The sequence below is a fragment of the Xenopus laevis genome, chromosome 1S (assembly GCF_017654675.1).
Source record: "Xenopus laevis strain J_2021 chromosome 1S, Xenopus_laevis_v10.1, whole genome shotgun sequence".
NCBI classification, from domain to species: Eukaryota; Metazoa; Chordata; class Amphibia; order Anura; family Pipidae; genus Xenopus; species Xenopus laevis.
The window spans coordinates 189,688,257-189,703,798 of NC_054372.1; the positions used below are offsets into that span (position 1 = coordinate 189,688,257).

The 15,542-nt window shown below is 42.1% G+C and overlaps 1 protein-coding gene across 22 annotated transcripts in view; it reads right to left on the reverse strand.

Annotated features, from left to right (window-relative positions):
- Window positions 1–3,494: 3,494 nt before the first annotated feature.
- Window positions 3,495–15,542, reverse strand: part of nedd4l.S (NEDD4 like E3 ubiquitin protein ligase S homeolog) — a 255,233-nt gene continuing 243,185 nt past the window's right edge. For 21 of the 22 annotated variants that reach the window (XM_018235316.2, XM_018235308.2, XM_018235302.2 and 18 more), the window contains 5 exons: window positions 14,738–14,797; window positions 13,544–13,651; window positions 10,529–10,625; window positions 8,229–8,301; window positions 3,495–5,528 (listed from right to left, as the gene is read on the reverse strand). In XM_018235316.2, coding sequence (XP_018090805.1) covers window positions 5,426–5,528; window positions 8,229–8,301; window positions 10,529–10,625; window positions 13,544–13,651; window positions 14,738–14,797 — 441 coding nt within the window. In that variant the 3' untranslated portion in view covers window positions 3,495–5,425. 22 annotated transcript variants of the gene reach the window in all.

The window sequence follows — 15,542 nt, forward strand, 5'->3', positions numbered from 1 at the left end:
TTCCCAGAGACTATTATCCACTGTTACTATAGGCACCATCTCTCCCTACTATACCTGCTATCCCACAGTCACACTCCCTTCCCAGAGACTATTATCCACTGTTACTATAGGCACCATCTCTCCCTACTATACCTGCTATCCCACAGTCACACTCCCTTCCCAGAGACTATTATCCACTGTTACTATAGGCACCATCTCTCCCTACTATACCTGCTATCCCACAGTCACACTATCTTCCCAGAGACTATTATCCACACTGTTACTATAGACACCATCTCTCCCTACTATACCTGCTATCCCACAGTCACACTCCCTTCTCAGAGACTATTATCCACTGTTACTATAGGCACCATCTCTCCCTACTATACCTGCTATCCCACAGTCACACTCCCTTCCCAGAGACTATTATCCACTGTTACTATAGACACCATCTCTCCCTACTATACCTGCTATCCCACAGTCACACTCCCTTCCCAGAGACTATTATCCACTGTTACTATAGACACCATCTCTCCCTACTATACCTGCTATCCCACAGTCACACTCCCTTCCCAGAGACTATTATCCCACTGTTACTATAGGCACCATCTCTCCCTACTATACCTGCTATCCCACAGTCACACTCCCTTCCCAGATACTATTATCCACTGTTACTATAGGCACCATCTCTCCCTACTATACCTGCTATCCCACAGTCACACTCCCTTCCCAGAGACTATTATCCACTGTTACTATAGACACCATCTCTCCCTACTATACCTGCTATCCCACAGTCACACTCACTTCCCAGAGACTATTATCCACTGTTACTATAGGCACCATCTCTCCCTACTATACCTGCTATCCCACAGTCACACTCCCTTCCCAGAGACTATTATCCCACTGTTACTATAGGCACCATCTCTCCCTACAATCTGTACATTGTGGCCACAATCTCTCAATCTCTTTTACTTCATCGTTGATGGGATGTTCCTTGGGTCTCCATCTGGTGTTATCTGAAAGGTTCATGGGCTGGGTTATGTGCAGGATGATTAGGGGGTAGATACAGATTAGAAAATTTCCAACCAGTACAATGTTTTTAAATTTTTAAATTTTTCTCAAATTTGAACACGAAAATTAAGGTTTTGATTCATCTGAACATTTTGCAGAGGTTTAGTAATTGGCTGAATCCCAAAATGATGGATTTGGTGCATCCGACCAGTAGGATGTGTTCCTTAGGGGACACTTATTTATAGCTTGACCCAATTCTACTTTATTGAATAATTCTTTCCGATTGGCTGTAATTTCCTGTTGTTCTTTTAGGTCAGGAAGGATTTAAAGATGAAAGCGGATGAAAGTAATAAAACACAGATTTAACAGAAAGTCTTTTAACTTACTGATTAATTTTAATCCCATGCAATTTGTTTTAGGATAAGGAATGCAGGCAGGGCTGGCACCACTCTAGCAGGTATAGGGCTTTGGGGCCTGAATCACAGTACAAATGACACGGCATTTGCACAGTTTTGTAATTCCCTCTTGTCACAGGAGTCCTGATTGGGGGAATAATATGGAGGTTGGTTGGGTTATTCTGTTTAAACTGTGTTCCAATCGGGGATAAATATCAGTCCAACTTGCAATACAGCAGTAAAGAGTGACTGAAGTTTATCAGAGCACAAGTCACATGACTGGGGGCACCTGGGAAACTGACAATATGTCTAGCCCCATGTCAGATTTCAAAATTAAATATAAAACAATCTGTTTTAGTGCAGATTTCAGTGCAGATTTAAGTGCAGAATTCTGCTGGAGCAGCTATTAACTGATGGAGTTTTAAATAAAACATGTTTTTTCATGACAGAATCCCTTTAAGGATTGCTGTTGGGGGGGGGGAGTCTAAGATTATCCCATTTATTCAATTATTTATTAAATGCATTAAATTGATTTCTCTAACCCCCCCCCCCAACAACCCAGTTTATATTGTGCCAGACAGGCTAGCAATATAATTTTGTGATTTCCAAAGACAACTGGCAGCCAGTAGCTAAATGTCATATAATTCAATGAAACATATCAGTGCTGGTGCAACTTGTGCCACAGTGAGCCAGTTGGGTGATGGACTATATGTTTGGGGAGCAGATTATAGCAAAATGACAGCATAAGGTTGTCAGATGTGAATAAGCCTGTAAAAAACTGTCACAGGCAGGACTGGTATTGGCAGTGCACTTGGCAATAAATTTGTAACCCCTTGTAATTCTACCCCTGACATCTAGAATCCACCCCAATTCCCATTACCACTATACAATGTCGGACTGGCCCACTGGGATACCAGGAAAACTCCCGGTGGGCCCAGGTGTCAGTGGCCCTCATGCTGCTAAAGATTTGGCCTATTTCACGGACATTCCCTATTTATATGAGAACAAAGCAGTTAAATAGATGGAATAATAGATAATAGTATTTAAAGAAAATAGACTAGGAGAATAGAGGTTGAGTGAGGAGAGGAATTATAATAATACTGAGAGTGGCCCCCTGATCTAAAGTTTTTTTTGGTGGACCCTGGTCTAAGGTTTTTGGATGGGCCCCTGGTCTTAGGTTTATGGGTGGGCCCTTGGTCTAAGGTTTTTGGGTGGGCCCTTGGTCTAAGGTTTTTGGGTGGGCCCCTGGTCTAAGGTTTTGGGTGGGCCCTTGGTCTAAGGTTATTGAGTAGGCCCCTGGTCTAAGGCTTTTGGGTGGGCCCGTGGTCTAAGTTTATTGAGTTTGCCCCTGGTCTAAGGGTTTTGGGTGGGCCCCGGTCTAAGGGTTTTGGGTGGGCCCCGGTCTAAGGTTTTTGGGTGGGCCCCTGGTCTAAAGTTTTTTTTGGTGGACCCTGGTGTAAGGTCTTGGGTGGGCCCCTGGTCTAAATTTTTTTGGTGGACCCTGGTGTAAGGTCTTGGGTGGGCCCCTGGTCTTAGGTTTTTTGGTGGGTTCTTGGCCCAAGGCTTTTGGGTGGGCGCCTGGTCTTGGGTTTTTGGGTGGGTTCTTGGTCTAAGGCTTTTGGGTGGGCCCCTGGTCTTGGGTTTTTGAGTGGGCCTTTGGTCTAAGGTTTTTGGGTGGGCCCTTGGTCTAAGGTTATTGGGAGGGCCCCTGCTCTAAGGTTTTTGGGTGGGCCCCTAGTCTAAGGTTATTGGGTGTGCCTCTGGTCTAAGGGTTTTGGGTGGGCCCCTGGTCTAAGGTTTTGGGTGGGCCCTTGGTCTAAGGTTATTGAGTAGGCCCCTGGTCTAAGGGTTTTGGGTGGGCCCCTGGGGTTCCAGTCCGACACTGCCACTGTACCCCCCTCTTTGACACCTTCGTTACTCTAATCCCCATGCAAATCTGCCCCAAGTCACTGCTCTGCAATGTCATTGTCCCAGACCCGTTACCTGTTGACCAGTGTTGCTCCTGATAAAAGCAGAGGAGGAACGACTGGCTGAGCATGCTGGGTAGGTCAGTACTGCTGGCATTAATTAGGTTCTTTTTCATCATATAAATAATTATCCACAGACAGGTTTAAAAAGATATCCAGTATATTCAGCTGAAACAGAAGGTGCAGCAAAACAATATGGCAGCCCAGTAATTCAAGTAGTAAATAAGAACATTCTGTCATTCAGGTCTCACTAAAATGCTGTTTCTCTATGATGGTCAATCAAAAGCTGTCGAGCCCTAAAATCCATTACTGATCAACGGCAGCAATACAGGCATGGGATCTGTTATCCGGAAACCCGTTATCCAAAAAGCTCCAAATTACGTAAAGGCTGTCTGCCATAGACTCTGTTTTATTCAAATAATCCAGGTTTTTAAAATTGATTTCCTTTTTCTCTGTAATAATAAAAACAGTAGCTTGTACTTGATCCAAACTAAGATATAATTAATCCTTATTGGAGGCAGAACCTCCAGATTTAAGGTATGAAGATCCAAATTACGGAAAGATCTGTTATCCAGAAACCCCCTGGATAGCAGGCCCATACGTGTACTGATTTACCTGAAAGCCTCACCTGAAGACGATACATTTCGGTTTTTTAGAATCAATACGAGAGAAACGCCAGCGGCTGAAGGAAATACCACATTTGCCCAAGTTGGATGTTTTTTTGCCCGTTTTATGGTTGCGTTCATTTGCAATAATTTCACCAGTGAAACGTTACACAGTTGAGCGAAAACGGGAATAACAGATATCGGTTTCCTTTGACATTCTATTGTGCAGTGAAATAAAGGAGGAATCACAAGAGACAAGTTCAGGCACTATAGTATAGTCATGCAACAAGCTCATCAGAACAGTGAGAAATAAAAAGCGATCGCTGATTGGGCGACTCACAGATGGCAGAGCACCAATCACGGCATAGCAATAAGGCTCAGCGCTACATTCACGGACTTCTTGTCTTTGTATACGACAGCATGAAAGGTTTCTCTCCTCGGACGTGTAGAAAAAGAATCGTTTGGACAATTAAAGTGCCTTCTAATCAGGTGCAGATCAGATAACGTAGGAGACGCTGGGCGTAGAGCTCACACTCTCCCGTGACAAACAGAGAAGAGAAATCGTTGATAAAAGGTATGAATTTCTGTACAGTTTTAACAACAACATGAATATTTGCAAGCACTTCAATGACAACCCTATAATACATGGATATATCACCAATATCATTCCTGACATGCTACAGTAAAAAAGCATTTGCCTTGTAATTACTCTTCACCAATGGAAATACAGAAATCAATGTGCAACATGTTGGGCAGCAGGGGGCGATACTGAGGCCACTAGAGACATAACATGCTGGAGGGGGTTTTTTGGTCTATAGAGGCCTCCGTCAGTGGGCGGCGCCCTCGCTTCTCCGCACCGACGTGGCATTAAAGGAAAAATGGCTCGTGTGTTTGAGTATATCGCTTTAATTACACTGAAATAAAATCTGAAAATAGGTGGAAATCAGTTTAAAAAGTAAACATGAGGTTTAATACTATACATTTGAAGTGATTAATTCCATTCGTTAGAAAGTTATGTAAAATATGTCTCGAGGGCTTTATATTTGCCGGACATAAATAGAGCGAGTCCTCCTGAAATGTCGTCTAAAGTGATTTCTCAACCACAGAACCCAATCCAATGTCACGGCAAACGCCTGAAAGGATCACCTGCGCTGCAGAACCAATATCAGGGGCCGTTTGGCAACGACGCGGGAGGATTGGCTTCCATATTGGCACAGTTTGAACCATTGTCTGCCCAGATCAATTCACAAAGGAAAACAGTAGCATTTCTGCCGGTAAGCAGGTCACTGTACCCACTACTCCTGCGATTGGCTCAATGTTTCGCTTGGACAAAACCGACACAACAGCATTGATGGCAGAATCTGTGTTGCATTTTTTGTATCTGTTTATTTGCAGTTGTCCCTCTTATATGAGTGGTAATATCCGTTGGGCAAGTTCCCAGTGCAAGCTTCAGAGAGACGGGGCCTCTTTAATCGACACCTTCGAATCCCTGAGCGTTCTCCACGGCCATGAGCAGCTTCTCCCGTAAATCTTCAAATGAGTCGTACGGAGGTAAGTCCAGTCGGTTAAAGCTGGGGGGGGGGGAATGAAAAAAAAACTGCAGTTACCAAGAGCAACCAATCAGAAATTTGCGTTGAAGCGTTGAAAGCTAATGCAGATTATTATGGATTACTGAATTGATGCAAAACTGCCCGATGTTTGTAACCGAGCCCCTGTCATTTTTTCACGAAACTGCAGCAAAAATCCGCCGCTGAAAAATTCACCGTGAAAAAAAACCGCCAATGCATTTGGAGAAAAAAAGTCGCCATAAGAAAAAACGTCCATGGAATAATGCATTAGGACAAAAAAGTCACCATAAGAAATATACGCCAAATGACTTTAATTCATTTGGAGAAAAAAAGTCGCCAAAAGAAAAAACGCTCATTGACTTTAAGGGTCGGGGCACACGGGCAGATTAGTCTGCAGGCAACAAATCTCCTCTTCTTTGGGGCGACTAATCTCCCCGATCTGCCTTCCGCCGGCTAGAATGAAAATCGCCCGGGGGCAGGCACTCGGAAAGCTTCGTTTTCTGTAGTCGCCCATAATTGCCTCACGAGGAAACTTCGGGCGACTTCGGAAAACGAAGTGCTTCAAGTGCCTGCCCCAGGTGATTTTCATTTTAGCCAGCATAAGGCAGATCGGGGAGATTAGTCGGCCCTAAGAAGAGGAGATTTGTCACCTGGCGACTAATCTACCCGAATCTGCCCGTGTGCCCTGACCATAATGCATTAGGACAAAAAAGTCGCCATAAGTAAAAACGCCCATTGACTTTAATGCATTTGGAGTGAGAAAAATTGTCGCACGTGTAAAAATTGTTGCGTGTAAAAACGCCCGTTGACGTTCATGTGTTTCGAGAAATTTGCCCAGCTTCACTCATCACTAATTATCAGTGGCCACTTATATTTGACTAATATACTGTATCTTTTAATATATCCTCATAATAAGCAATGCAAATTCTAGGATAAACGCAGATTAAAGCCCAAAAAAGTAAACTGAACCTTCAGTGCTCTCACCAGCTAGCAGTGCTGTGCATCTTAAAGGATAAATAAACCTTAAAAATAAGTGAAAGTAAAACTGATGAGAGAGAGAGAGAGTTTGCAATGTACATTCATTATTGATTTTTTTTTAATTCCAAGATATTAAGGGATGAATTATGAATACATTTTGTTCCAACAGCGCCACCTGCTGGTCAAGTTTCCCACCAGTCTGACCACCAAGTAGTCAAGGAAGTTGTCAGGAGAAAGAAAGAGGCTGCTCTGATGTTCTTCTGCTTAGGGATAAAATTAGAAACCTTTCTCAAATCTTTCCTAAGCAGAAGAACATAGTTACATAGCTAAATTGGGTTGAAAAAAGACAAAGTCCATCAAGTTCAACCCCTCCAAATGAAAACCTCCTTGACTACTTGGTGGTCAGACTGGTGGGAAACTGACCAGCAGGTGGCGCTGTTGTAACTAAATTCATTCATATTAACAGTATATGTATCCCTTAATATCTTGGAATTAAAATAAATAATGAATGTAAATGACAAAATTGCTTAGAATAGCCCCCTCATCAATTTTACAATCACTTATTTTAAAGATTTACTTATCCTTTAAAGGCAAAGTGCTTGTCTGAGTATGGCCTCCTTCCTCTTGTGTCTCTTAGGTCCCATTCAGTTACATTACCCAGTATAAGGCCAACTTAACCCTTCAGATACTTCTTCTCCTGCTACAATGAACATACACTCAGCTCTAAAAGACCAGAAGATGGAGGGCCAATCAAAAGTAATGTGCAGGGTGGGTGGGGCTTGTATGGGAAGCACTGGGAAGCATCACAATAGCCTAGCCTTAAAGGGGACCTGTCACCTAAGAAATAATTCCAAATTATTTTCTATCATGTTAGTTGAGCAAAACAAACTTTACTTTAACTATATTTATTATTAAAATGTTGTTTCCTTCAGTCTTGGAATTACACAATCACAGCACACAGGCAGGAGCCATTTTGTGAAAGCTGTTTGTGTATCATTCCAAAATCTTGTGTATCCACCAGAATGGGGCAACTAATGCCCATGTGCAATGTCCTACACAACTATAGAGAGGAGGGAAGGGGGAATGTGAGGAGTGCAGTGACGTAGGAATTGCTGAATGGAAAGTAATTGACTAATATGCGTCAGGCAGGGAGGCGGGACAAGCAATATATGATTGGCAGCTCAGATAGTTTAACACCTTTATAACAGGTATGGATGTTTTAAGGGAAAAAAAATAATTTGTGTTCCATGTTTAATTGGCAAAGGACTTTCATTATGAAGCTTTTTATGTGTAGGTGACAGATCCGCTTTAAGGAGGTTATTGTTCTAAACCAGTGATCCCCAACCAGTGGCTCCCCAGTAACATGTTGCTCCCCAACCCCTTGGCTGTTGCTCCCAGTGGCCTCAAAGCAGGTGCTTATTTTTGTATTCCAGGCTTGGAGGCAAGTTTTGGTTTCATAAAAACCATGTGCCAAACAGAGTCTCCTGTAGCTGCCAGTCCACATAGGGGCTAATTTATGACCAATCACAGCCCTTATTTTGCACCACCCAGAATTTTTTTTCATGTTTGTGTTGCTCTCCAACTATTTTTACACCTGAATGTTTCTTCACAGGTAAAAAAGGATGGGGACCCGTGTTCTAAAGAAAACTGCAATTCTTTATTTCCATTTAATTATAAAGGGAATTTGGCCTATCACCAGGGGTATGACAGAGTGATGGGACTTACCATGTGTGAGCTCTGGGCAGTTTGTCTGGACTTCCCCACTGCTCTATTGTAAACAGCTGAGGACCATTTGAACCTAGAGAAACAGACAAAATACTGAATGTTTACAGTTCTCTTGGGTAAAAATATACATTACAATAAAAGCTATGGTAGCGGGTATTTTTATCTTACTACTAGACATTCACAGGATTCTCTTCAGGAAAAATAAGTCTTAAAGGGATTCTGTCATGATTTTTATGATGTAGTTTTTATGGTTGCACCGAATCCAGGATTTGGCCTTTTTCATCAGGATTTGAGTTCGGCCGAATCCTTCTGTCTGGGCAGAACCGTATCCGAATACTAATTTGCATATACAAATTAGGAGCGGGGAGGGAAATCACGTGATTTTTTGTGACAAAACAAGGAAGTAAAAAATGTTTTCCCCTTCCCACCCCTAATTTACGCACGCAAATTAGGATTTGGTTCGGTATTCGGCCGAATCGTTCGTGAAGGATGCAGGGGTTCGGCTGAATCCAAAATAGTGGATTCGGTGCATCCCTAGTAGTTTTTATTTCTAAATGACACTGTTTACACTGCAATTAATTCACTCAATACACAATATAAAATTTCATTCCTGAACCAGCGAGTGTATTTAGCTGTAATATTGGTGTGTAGGTGAATCTCAGGTCATTTTGCCTGGTCATGTGCTTTCAGAAAGAGCCAGCACTTTAGAATGGAACTACTTTCTGGCAGGCTGTTGTTTCTCCTTTTCAGTGTAACTGAATGTGTCTCAGTGGGACCTGGATTTTACTATTGAATGCTGTTCTTAGATCTACCAGGCAGCTGTTATCTTGTGTTAGGGAGCTGCTATCTGGTTACCTTCCCATTGTTCTGTTGTTAGGCTGCTCGGGGGAAAGGGAGGGGGGTGATATCACTCCAACTTGCAGTACAGCAGTAAAGAGTGACTGAAGTTTATCAGAGCACAGGTCATATGACTGGGGGCAGCTGGGAAACTGACAATATGTCTAGCCCCATGTCAGATTTCAAAGTTAAATAAAAAAAAACGTAGTCCCAGTTGGTGCTTATTGCACAGTGTTGACAACTAATGTCTGAGGCAGCCAACCAGTGTCGGACTGGCCCACCGGGATACCAGGAAAACTCCAGGTGGGCCCAGGTGTCTGTAGGCCTCTTGTTTCTAACCATTTGGCCTATATCTTGTTCATTCCCTATTTCCTTTCTGGAACAAAGAGGCTAAATAATGGAAGAATAGAGTATAGTATGCAGAGAAAAGAGACTAGGAGAATAAAGAGGTTGAGTGAGGAGAGGAAGTTTAATAGTTTGGAAAGTGGGCCCTCAGCCTAACGTGTTCTGGTGGGCCCCTGGCATCCCAGTCCGACACTGCACCCAACTTGTTATATACCAGCCTCATATCTATCACTAATATCAAGCTCCAGTTTAGGCTGAGGTATCTGCCCTACACCCCCATATGTCACTCTAATATCAAGTTTTAATCCAAGGTAAACAAAATCTCACACTAATACCAAGACCAAATCTAATCTCAAATTCTAGTCCAGGTTACTGTATCCGGCCTTTACCTCACTCTAATGAATGTTAAAGGGATACTGTCATGGGAAAATTTTTTTTCAAAACGCATCAGTTAATAGTGCTGCTCCAGCAGAATTCTGCACTGAAATCCATTTCTCAAAAGAGCAAACTGATTTTTTTTTATATTTAATTTTGAAATATGACATGGGGCTAGATATATTGTCAATTTCCCAAGTGCCCCGAGTCATGTGACTTGTGCTCTGATAAACTTTAGTCTGTACTGTACTGTAAGTTGGAGTGATATCACCCCCCCCCCCCAACAGCCTAACAACAGAACAACGGGAAGGTAACCAGATAGCAGCTCCCTAACACAAGATAACAGCTGCCTGGTAGATCTAAGAACAACACTCAATAGTAAAATCCAGGTCCCACTGAGACACATTCAGTTACATTGAGTAGGAGAAACAACATCCTGGCAGAAAGCAGTTCCATTCTAAAGTGCTGGCTCTTTCTGAAAGCACATGACCAGGCAAAATGACCTGAGATGCACCTACACACCAATATTACAAATAAAAAATACACTTGTTGGTTCAGGAATGAAATTTTATATTGTAGAGTGAATTATTTGCAGTGTAAACAGTGTCATTGAGAAACAAATACTACACCATAATAATCACGACAGAACCACTTTAAATACCACCGGAGTGCAGCAGTGACTGCCAGCTGTGTGTATCTCTAGCTGACTTGCAGAAAGAGCAATGGATGGATTCTCTGCTTACCGTATAGTTCAGCAAATCCATTCATAGGCACACGTGATGTCCCGGTTACAAACTGCAGCAAGCGTATGCGTTTCTCGGCATCCATTAATAACACTGCCTAAAGGAACACAACATATGCTCTGTTACATACAGTCTTCCCTCTATTCAGATCAATGTATATATTTTATCAAACAGTGCAAATATAATGCTGCTTGTTGTAGAACGAGTGCAAGGACAGTTACGCAGCATTTCCCTCCCCACACTGTGAGTATATTTACAGTATAGAATAAAAACAGGCAAAAAAAACCCAGGTTCTATCTAGTTTAACAGAATGTGTGAAATGTTTCTCTATCCTTGTGAGAAGGCCTTTTAGTTTGTGTGTATATATACAGCCTATCAATAATATGGGATTCATATGGAAAAAAGGCAAGATATATCCAAAAGAAATCCATATATATATATATATATATAGTTTTTTTCTATATGATGACTCAATGTTTCCAACAATCGCTGAAGGAGTGATACATTTTTTTTCATTTTGTTTGGGTCTTATGCTTGAATACTATTTAGCTTCTTGACGTGTTTTTGGGTCACCAAAATGGACTGCTTTTTCAATCTACACTCCTTATGTGGTGGTTCACTTTTACTTTTGTCTATTTCTCTCTGACCCCTGTTTTCTCTCTTTTTGGCTCGGTTTCCTCTTTCTCTCAAGATAGAGTCCTGCAGCGGGTCGGGTACCCACAAAAACCTGTGGTACCCTGCAGGTTGCGAGTAGAAGTTCTGGGTGTGGGTATAGACGCGGGTCGGCGGTTCTGCAAATTTGCCGGTTGGGCATCTTCTCAATAGCGGTTTTTACTCCTTTTATCTGATCACGCCTACTTCAAATGATGTCACTTCCGGTTTAAAATGACAGCACTTCCTGATTCTTGATGGTCAGCGGATCGCGGGTCCGGGTTGCGGATAAGGTACTTGCAGGTCAGGTCGGGTAGTGGGTCCAAGCAGGTAAGAATGCGGGTTGCGGACTGCAGGTTGCGGGTATGGGTTCCAAAAAATGGACCTGCGCAGGACTCTATCTCAAGGGCTTCCTTTTTTTTCCCCTTGGGGTACTTTAACTGTATTTTCTGTCTTTACAACCAACTAGTCTTTCTGGAAATCCCCAAGTCCTTACGTGTCACTCTAATATGGCCCTATCTATTAGTCTGGGTTGGGGCAGTCCCTGAGTGGCCAACACTTTGGCTCCTTCTACAGCCAAATTTATGTGATAACTATGTGCCACAACTGTGTATTTAATCCGTGTTACTATAATTGTTCGATCTGTCTTTTGACTGCTTTAATGTGCAATTTTAAACTGCCGCACGTACAGCATTATCTCTGTTTGAGTTTCACTATACAGTATTGACTAGCAGTCTGATATATATAAAGTAATATAAAAAAAATGATATAAAATCCCAGAACTGCAAGAGGGGGCGGCACTGTTCAAGGTTGAGGGATAAAATCTCTGATCAGATTGTAAAGAATCTTCTCAGGGTCACACTAAATGCCTGGACATAATCAGTCAAATGATATGCAAGTGGCCCCCGTATAGTATAATGATGGATTGATACATTGATAGGGAACCTGTACAAAGAAACATGAAGCTGTGGGCTCCATCAATAACGTATGAGTGTGTGGGTTTTGCAGTACAATGTGTATTTAGCAGTCGGTTGCTTCCCTCCACGACGATGGGAAGAAGTGAGATGGTGATTAAAATGCAGCCTATGCCTTAGTCCAGGGGTGCCAGATTTGGTGAGGTGAAAATGTGTGGGGGGCAACCATTCAGCCCGACATTCTTTGAATCATTAACATTAAATCACAGGAATAAAGTAATCGTAGCAGTAATATTTGGGCACATTAGTGAAATGATCTGCCACTTGTTCTATACTGCTGCCTGTGTGCTGAAGGTGTTAGCAATAGACACGTACTGGAACATAGTAACGCCATACTTCTTTAGTTTATAGTACAGGCACACGTCAGTACGTCTATTGACACCTTCAGCCCTATGTATGTGAGAGCAGTGGGTCACTATGTTCCAGTATGTGTCTATTACTAACACCTTCAGCACACAGGCAGCAGTATAGACCAAGTGGCAGATCATTTCACTAATGTGCCCAAATATTACTGCTATAGGATTCCTGATCACACTATGCTGGGGGGGCTCATTATTATTAATTTCATGATGGAGGCTGTGGGCCGGTGTCAATTTGAAAACGGCCGAAATTGGCCCCCAGCCGCACTTTGGACATGCCTGCCTTAATCCTAATGAGCAGCAATAACATTTAATGGAAACTGTAATCAGTCATGGGGGGTCTTAGGGTAACAGTAAGTATATCTGCCCTGGGCCCCTAGTTGTTTGAGTGCTGAGAGTTTAAAGTTTAAATAAAGGGTGCCATGCTGTACATCCCTACTAACCTTCAGGCACTGCCAGCACATTCACTTGGAGGCTAGCTTGTTATTAGGGATGCACCAAATCCAGGATTCCGGCAAATTTTTCAGCAGGATTCGGATTCGGCCGAATCCTTCTGCCCGGCCAAACCAAATCCTATTTTGCATATGCATATTAGGGATGGGAAGGGAAATCGCATGACTTTTTGTCACAAAACAAGGAAGTAAAAAATGTTTTCCCCTTCCCACCCCTAATTTGCATATGCAAACCGATTCGGATTCGTAATTGGGTCGAATCCTTTGCAAAGGATTCGGGGGTTCGGCTGATCCAGTACTTATTATAACAAAAGAGGGGCCCCTGGGCTTGCAGGTAAAATCCTTAATTGGGGGCTGTTTGCTGCCCCTACAGAGGCCTATGGCAAAATGCTCTCCTTGCAACATGGCAGAAACTATAAAACAAGGATCAGCATTTTACTATTGGCCTGTTCACAAAATCTGCCTGACCCATGCAAATCAAAATTCAAAAAAAATTCATCAGACCCAACTTACATGTTAGCATCAATAAAACCCATAATTTTTCCAGATTTTGAAATACTAAGACCAGGAGCATGTTACCTTCCAAAACCACTGTACAGCAGGGTGGTTAGGGCAGTAGCCGTTCTTATACAGCGTATGTTGTCTCCAGTCATTCACATCGACATCCCCGAGGCCACACATTAGTAACTAATAAAGGAAAGAAGATATATTTTTTAATGTGATTCTTTTTTAAAGGAGAAGGAAAGCTAACAAAGCAGCTTATTGCCAATAGATTAGCTGCAATAGTGCAAGCTTTAAGACTATATTTATTCTGCTGAATGCTTTACCATACCTGAGTAAACAGCTCTAAAAGATCTCTCTGTTTGTTTAGGATAGCAGCTGCCATATTAGCTTGTTGTGACATCACCTCCTGCATGAGTCATAACTCTGGGCTCAGATAACAGGAGGGAGGGGATAAGGGAGAGAGGGAGGGGGAGAGGAGCAAACTGAGCATGCTCAAGCCCTAGCCCTGGAGGTTTAAGTTGAAAACAGGAAGTCTGATACAGAAGCCCATGAGTACACAATAGAAGGAAAGAAATGTGGTGTTTCTTTTGACTGAGGACTCAGAGCAGCATTACTTTGAGGGTTTATTGGTATATTTATATAGACCTTTCTGATAAAACTTACTTAATTTTAACCCTTCATTCTCCTTTAAGATTCATGTCACATTACAATAAGAAGGAGATATGAGTAATAAACTGAAATTTAGGATATAGAGAGGGGGGATCAGGAGAGTTGGGTGCCACAGATGAAAAGTGCAGTACAGAAGTGCAAGATATAGACTATGTGCTACTAAGGCGATACCCACAATGAAAATCATTTGGGGTGAGAGCTTATTAGCTGCCCTAGGTACCCCTCAAACTGTGCCCCACTAACTTTCACTTTACGTGAACAAACAGCAAAGGCGGCCATTGATTTAGAAATGTTACTGAAATGGAATCTAAAGAAAACAATTTTTTTAGCCTGAGCAGGTTTCAAGATTCCTTTATTATCTGATCCAGTATGAGGTGAAAGTACATAATCCCTTTTATTTATTCCACTTCACTGGGAAGGAAAATGAATGGTGGTGGGGTGAAGGTGCTGGGGAATTAGAAATAAAGATTATGAATATAAATCTATAATCTCTGAAGAACACATAAGCTCCCATTCCCCAGTGTAACATCTAGTATAACAAATAGGATTCAATATGATGCTGTTAACTATGAACATCAGTCGCTCAGCAGAGACACTTACCTCCAGCTCATTTTCATCAAATATTTTGATCAGATCAATTGCAATGAGTTCAGTAAAACCCTGAGAAACAAAGGGCATTTGTTTAGTGAAAACAACAGATATTGAAGTCGTACGTCAATTATAAAAAAGCAATAAAAATCTAAATAAACCTCCCCCTACAGAAGTGGAAGATGTTTATGGAAATACATATTAACTGAAAATTCTAATACAATTTCCCAATGATGAGGCCTTGATCCTCCCTGACACAACACAAGATGCATCCTTTGGGGATTTCCAGATATGGGCTTTTTTATGTAATTCTGATCATCATATCTTAAAGGAGAACTAAACCCTAAAAATGAATAGGTCTAAAATGCCATATTTTATATAGTGAATTTATTGCACCAGCCTAAAGTTTGAGCTTGACAATAGCAGCAATGATCCAGGACTTCAAACTTGTCACAGGGGGTCACCATCTTGGAAAGTGTCTGTGACACTCACATGCTCAGTGGGCTCTGATTGGCTGTTGAGAAGCTAAGCTTAGGGCTCGTCACTAATTATCCAGCAGAAAATGAGCTTCCCTGGCTGTAATATAAGCTGATGCTACAGGTTTGCTGATTATTAAATTCTGATGCCAATTGCACTGGTTTCTGTGCTGCCATGTAGTAATTATCTGTATTAATTACTAATCAGCCTTATATTGTGACATATCTATTCTATGTGTACTGTATATTGTGAGTGGGTCCCTAAGCTCAGTAAGTGACAGCAGCACAGAGCATGTGCAGTGAATCAGCAGAAAAGAAGATGGGGAGCTACTGGGGCATCT